General features: G+C 34.3%; 1 protein-coding gene across 1 annotated transcript; it reads right to left on the reverse strand.

Annotated features, from left to right (window-relative positions):
• Positions 1-3,897: 3,897 nt before the first annotated feature.
• On the reverse strand, positions 3,898-6,618 carry LOC113318173 (heavy metal-associated isoprenylated plant protein 7-like). The gene is made up of 5 exons (XM_026566308.1): positions 6,450-6,618; positions 6,054-6,336; positions 5,742-5,959; positions 4,888-4,972; positions 3,898-4,696 (listed from the first exon to the last, which is right to left on the reverse strand). The coding sequence occupies exons 1-5, from the start codon at positions 6,456-6,458 to the stop codon at positions 4,269-4,271; spliced, it is 1,023 nt and encodes a 340-aa protein (XP_026422093.1). The 5' UTR covers positions 6,459-6,618; the 3' UTR covers positions 3,898-4,268.
• Positions 6,619-7,139: the final 521 nt, after the last annotated feature.

Genomic DNA, 7,139 nt, shown 5'->3' on the forward strand with positions numbered 1-7,139 from the left:
AGACATCCTATAACTTTTGAGTATTCAAGTTAAGATACTCCACTACCCTTATTTTTCTTGAGACTACAAGAATAATCGTACGAAGTACAAGCAGGTTTACAATCAGACTGATTGTATCTCTTAGCACAACTCAACATAATGAGAACGACTAAGACTTATAAATGTTTGATTATCTTCTAATCCTCATCCCTAAGATTACATCAAAAGGGCCCAAGTCTTTCAAGTCAATGTTCTCATTCAGTGCATGTTTTTAGTGGAATTGATCACATCTATGTTTGTATCAAGCATATCATCAACATACATACAAGCATACAATTACACATACATCCTTAACAAGTTACTTGTAGACATACTTGTCAGATTCATTAATTTAAATCCACTATCCATTATCACATGATTAAATTTTCCATGTCACTGTTTACGTCTTATTTGAAAACCATACAAAGATTTTTCAAATTACAAACTTTGTATTCACAACCTTTCACTACAAAGTTCAGGTTGATCTATGTAAATTTCTTTACCTAATTCACGGTTTTAGAAAAAGCTGTCTTAACATCCTCTGATGTATCTCTACGTTCTTTATGGCAGCAATAACAATTAGTATCTCAACGGAAGTAATTTCCGTCACAATTGAATTAGAATCAAGGAAATCTACACCTTCTTTTAGTTTATAGCCTTTAGCTACCAACTTACTTAATATTTTTCCACAGTTTCATCTACCTATCGTTTCCTCTTAAAGACTCATTTACATCCCATGGTCTTACAACCTGGAGGTAAACTAGCAAGCTCCCAAGTCTGGTTCCAACGGACTGAGTCCATTTCACTAAATGAAGCTTCTTACCAGAATGGGGTTTCAGTAGATATTAAGGCTTCTTTACAAGTCTGTGGCTCAGACTAAGCTAGGCATGTATGAAGTCGGTTTATAAGAAGTCTCAAGTCTAATTATTTTACTTCTCTAGGCTCAACATCAACTTCATCTTCCTTTAAAATAAGTTCTGACTATTTGAAGATAAATCTAGGGGATCAACAACACATCTCTAATGAGGTACAGGTTTAGAATAAACATGTTCAAAGAACTCAGCATCCCTAGATTCCGTATAATATTCACACCAATGTCAGAAAAAATCAGAACACACCAAAAATCTATTTGTAGAAGTATACTCAATATACCCTATACGAAAACACAATCAACATTTTTGGTTTCAATCTAGTTCTTTTAGGAAGAGGAATTACAATCTTAGTCAAACCCCCACACTTTGACACATTCATAAGAAGGTCATCTACCGTTCCATAAACCATATGGAGTTTCATCTGATTCTTAAAAGGTACTTTATTCAGGATATACTAGTTAAGAGGACTGCCTCCCCCCACAAGGCCGCAGGTAATCCTGAACTAATCAACATGGAAATTATCATCTCCTTAAGGATACGGTTGTTATGTTCAAGGCTTCTAATTGGTTTCCAACTTCAAGTTTATACATCTTAAGGCTTCTAAGGCGTCATCCTTATCCTAAGCAAGTATACAAGATAGTACCTCGTACAATCATCTACGGAAGTTATAACCATCTTTTACCACAGTGGTTTTGGGTTGAACTCATGTCAACTAGGCCTAACTGAATTAATTCTAAAGGCTTAGAATTACTCTGAACATTTGTGCTAAAAGATTTTATAGCATATTTTGATTCTTCACAGATTTCACTTTTGTGTTCAAAATCCAAACTAAATTTGGGTACGAAGCCTATGCTAGCCAGTTAAGCATTGACTTATAAGTTTACGGTTCCAAGTCTACCACGTAAAACAATCAATCACACAAAGATATCACAAGAATCAACTACGTTCACATCATCAGTTTTTCCGTTAAGCTTATATAGACCCAAAGTCCTATAACTCTTGCTTAAAAAACACTGCCTAGTTACAACAAGTTTTCCAGATTCAATTAAGATCTTAAATATTTTTCCATCTACAACAGAACAAGATACAAGATTTTCGCATATGCTCGGAACATGAAAACTTCATTCAATGTGAGAATATTACAGATATGAGCTTCTGCTCGACCTTTTCCTTTTATGCAACCTCTATTGCATATGAGTTACTCAATAAGAGTTTCTCGACATCCCCTATCCTATGATAGGAGGTGAACAGGTCTCTGTTTCAACAAACATTCTTGGTGCTCCAGAGTCCACCTACTGGTATCTCACATTGGTTATTAAAATAACTTCCGACATCATGCCACCAAACTCGTTCTAGTTTGTTTCAACTAAATTAGCATTAACTTTCTACTTATTAAGGTTTTTATGTTGTCTACAATTTACTGCCGCGTGGCCAGAAATTTTACAAACATAACACTCACCCTTAACTAAAGTAATTCCGGATTCAGGTTTACGAAATATACCTTTATCATGAAGACCATGCTTAGAGTTGCGTTCGATGTTCTCACTTTGCCATCTTTGGAAGATTTGTTTCCAACCACATGCGGCTATTAGCCATGTCCCTCGGAGATGACACCTTTATTCACAAATCACAATTCCAAATCAGAAAGTAAAATATGAGTTTTGAAGATAACATCTATATATACAAACTTCGTTTGAATCAGCGTTTCAAAAAACTCATGGTTACCCCACAAAAATTAATTTAGTTAACAACAATTTTCTGCTCGTCAGAATTTTTCAGAAACGTTTTTCTGTTTTGTAAAATATCAAAAAAATACTTTTACAACTCCAAAATTCTGAAATTTTACGCGGGTAACTATCAGGATGTCTACTACGTTGTGTCAAAAGGGTTCATCGAAATTCCTTCTAGATTAAAAGATAAAATTGAAACTCTACATCTGACCAGAAATTCGTTTTTGTTTTTTCACTCCACAATTAACATCCATGATTCACAAACCAATCAATCGTTTTCGATTATTACAAATGCTAATGTCTTAAGATTGTTGGGTGCAATAATCAAAAACAAAGAAAAATCAAATAAGCAAAGTTATTGATACTTAGCTCCTTTATAATGGAAGTGATTGCTTTGACGAAACGAACAAGCTCCCCGTATCTCCGCAACAGCAACAAGGCAAAACTTTGGAAAATAGAGTGAGTCACGTGTTCAACACGAATAGAGTGAGTCACGTGTTCAACACGCTGTCCTTAAGACATTAGCGCCCGGCTACACTCAAGAGTGATGCTATAGCCCTCACAGGACGGATATCTCCAGGATAAAACACCCTAATACACCTACTACTAGCATATGTAGTAGATGCTCAACTTGAGCTTGGCAACTCCGAAAAAACCGTTAAGGAAAATCGCGAATGCTTAAAAACGCTATAAAATATTTTCCCTAGGGGTCCCTCTAAAATATAGAGCAACCTCTTTCCCATAGATTTTACAAAAGTAGTGAATTTCTTTATATAATTGACAAATACAACTTAAGAAGAAAAACTCCCCGATGTGGGACTAAAAGGTTTATATAGTTTCTTAAAACTACTAAAAATTGGAAACTCCACGATGTGGGACTAAAAAGTTTCATTCACAAAATAAAACAATAAATTATAATTTTTTATTAAAACTTTAAAAAATTATTTTTTTATTAATCGTTTTCCAACAGATTTTTAACAAGTAGGAGAAATAAAAGAAGTACAATGCTGATGGAAAGACATCTGATTAGAATCTGACACGAACCGAAAAACTGGTTCGTCGGGCACATATTTGATTAGAATCGAGTATATATCTGACTCGAACTGAAAACAATCTGACTGATTCGTTTGGCATATATCCGTCGGGAATCAAAAGCTTTACATAATCCTTGTATTGAATGAGAAAAAACAAACAGCCAGTAACTCTACGCGACATCACGAAAACTACAATTGCTTAGAATGGCTAGAGAAAGAAAAAGGATAAAAAGGAGCAGTATATAATCAATGAAAAACCCAGCTCAAAAGATCTTTTACCATTAAATGTTCTTCAAAGCTCTCTTCTTTTTTTTCTACTTACAGGAGGAGGACTAGTCTACATATCTTTATCAGTCGCTCACTACTATCTTAAAACTCCATTAGAAAAAGCTTACAAGATTACACTTACTTTTTATTTATTTTTCCTGCAAAGACTAAAAACAAATAAAAAGCTCAACAAGATACTAGTTGTTTTTTTCTTCCTCATACATATTATACTAATTTTTCTACATATAAAAAGGGAAAAGAAGGAAAAAAAAAAAAAAAAAAAAAACTCATAAAATTCTATATTGTTCTTATACCTACCAGGAATGAAATTCATCATGCATGATTTACTACATTACAGAACAGGCATTAGGGTTTTCATCACTGAAGATTTGTGGTGGATAGACATATTCCATGTTGTATTTTGGTGGATAATAATAAAACTCATTCCTTATCAATTCAATTTTCTCTGTTTTTTCTTCTGCTGCTGCTGCTCCTTCAGCTGGTTTTGCTTCTTCTCCATCTTCTTTTTTCTTCTCTTCTTCACCACCACCACCTTCTTTCTTTTCTCCCTCTCCTTCTTCCTTTTTCTTCTCTTCTCCTTCTTTCTTTTCTTCACCTTCTTTTTTCTCTTCCTCTTTCTTTTCTGGTTCTGTTTTTACAATTACTGCATGTTTCCCTGTTCTCTTGTAGATGTACTCGATTAACTTTGGTGGATCAAATACTCCTTTAACTGTTACTTGTGAGCTCTTCAGATCCGGCACTGCTTCTTCCACTCCTGCAAAATTAAAAAATGAAGGATATTTTGATTAAAAATCTGAAAGAATTGTTCCTTTGCTGAAGATTCTTATTAAAGAAAGAGACTTTAATAATGGGGTTCACTAATTTCATTCTTTAAGAATTCAAATTAAATACTAAAAGTTAATCAAAATCTATTAAAAACAGAGGAGTTTTTTAGAAATGAATTACCTTTCATTCTGAGAATACGTTTCCGGATTTCTTGAGCACAAGCTTCACAATGCATGTGAACTTTAATCACAACGATAATCACTACCTGTAATTACCAAAACAGAGGAGTTGTTAAGAAAAAATGAAAACAGAGTATCTAATTAAGAAGAGTGTTAAAGATTAAAGATCAATTAGGCCGAATACACAACCCCACTGAATTTATACGGAAAGATAATTTTCCCGCGGACGGATAAAAAATCCAATGTAGCTAAAACAAATTACTAACAACATACTCAAATCGGCAGAATACTAGGTAATTTTGGATCTTAGGTTGTACAATCTAATCGCAACATCAATTCACCAAAAAAATTTACCCAAAATCAGATTCTTACTCGAACTGAGTTTCTTCCATTAATTGGTTGAGCTAATCTTTTCTATATTAGCTCAGAGATTTAGAAAAGAAGTTTGAAAGATAAACAAAAACCATTTGTTTATAGAAAAACAGAGATTTAACGCATGCCCTTTTGAATCCAAGATTTATACCTCTTGCTTGAAGATAAGAAAAACAATATAGAACTTATTTCGAAATTAAAGAGAAGGGGAAATAAAAATTTCAGCTTTCCATTTTGAAACAAAACCTGGATACTGCCGTATACAAAAGAAGTAACCATTTAGGTAAAGAAATTCAGAAACAGATCAGATCCAACCACAATTATAGTAAAAGCAAAACCTTAAGTCTCTGGATCTGAAAAACCAGGAGATATCAAAAGCAAATTTGTAAAGAAAAACCCAAAGTTTTTTTTGTTTGTTTTCTAAAAAAAGAAGAAAAAGAAAACAGAGATTAAAAAACAGAGTAAGATTTAGTGACTGAGTACCTCTTCTTTTTTCTCTTCAACAGGTTTAGGTTCTTCTTTCTTCTCTTCAACTTTCTTATCATCTTCAGAAGGAGGTTTAGGAATTGGAGAAAGAAGCTCAACTTTCCTATGGCTTTTCCTTTGAACTCTTTCTAACACCTTCAATGGATTCTCTGCTGCTTTCTTTCCTTTTACAGTAACAATATGTGTTTTACAATCTGTTTTCACATCTTCAACACCTAATTAAACAAAAACCCATTATCAAATCAATCAAATCTTAAATATATAATTAATCAATCAATAACAATAACCAAAATTATTACAAAAAAATACCTTCAAATCCTCTTAAACATTTCCTAACTTTCTTAGCACACCCTTCACAATGCATGAACACCCTCAGTATAGTTTCTTCAGGTGGTGGTGGTGGTGGAGGTGGTGTTTCTTCTTTAGTTTCCTCTGTTTTCTTCTCTTCACCCCCATCTTTCTTCTCCTCCTCCGCAGGTTTCTTTACTTCCTCCTCTGCTTTCTTCTCCTCCACTTTCTTCTCCTCTGGCTTCTTCACTTCCTCTTCTACTTTCTTCTCCTCCACTTTCTTCTCCTCTGGCTTCTTCTCTTCCTATTAAATCAAAAAACAAACAAACGAATACATTAGCACAAACATTAAACAGATCTCTCTCTCAGACATTTTCACAAACATATTATTGCATATTACAATTAAATCTCAATTACCTCTCCCATTGTAATTGAAATCAAACCCCAAAGCTTGAAGATGGATGAATGAATGAACCCTGAACCCAGAGACAGACCCTTATGTAGTTCCTCACTCACTCTCTCTCTTTCTCCCACTCTAAGTTCTATCCTAGCAGTCTAGTTTTTCTCTGTAAAAAAAATGGAGTAAGAAACAATTTTTAAGGTACCGTCTCATCAATTTATGAGGTGCCATTTAACGAGGTGAAGTAAAAAAATATATAAAAAGAATTGATGGCACACGTGTGAAACAATGCGTATAAGTTAGAATTTCGTTTACCCCCAATGCTTTTTGCACACGTACAATGAGTGGTGTAAGTTCTGGTTTGCCACGTGTCGAAAGCTTTCAGATATGCTGACTAGTGTCTGACTGTACGCTTGTGTGTTAAATGGCTGTAAATCACTTAATCATCAGATGATGCATCTGTTTCACTGAAATTGTGGGCACCCCTAGTGTTTGTGTGGGGGTGGTGAAGATTAGAGAAAGTGAGTAAGTTAGATTTTTCTAGAAAGTTGTGCCAGGTTGAGAGAATTTTTGGGGGAGTGTGGTAAAAAGTTGGAGTTACACCTTTTTTACTGACTGAGGTCATGGCATGGGGATAAGTCCAATGTGTATTCATTTCTAGGGAGTATGTATTTGGTTGGAGTTTGTTGGCAGCAACCATGCTAGTA

This window comes from Papaver somniferum, chromosome 1 (assembly GCF_003573695.1).
Source record: "Papaver somniferum cultivar HN1 chromosome 1, ASM357369v1, whole genome shotgun sequence".
NCBI classification, from domain to species: Eukaryota; Viridiplantae; Streptophyta; class Magnoliopsida; order Ranunculales; family Papaveraceae; genus Papaver; species Papaver somniferum.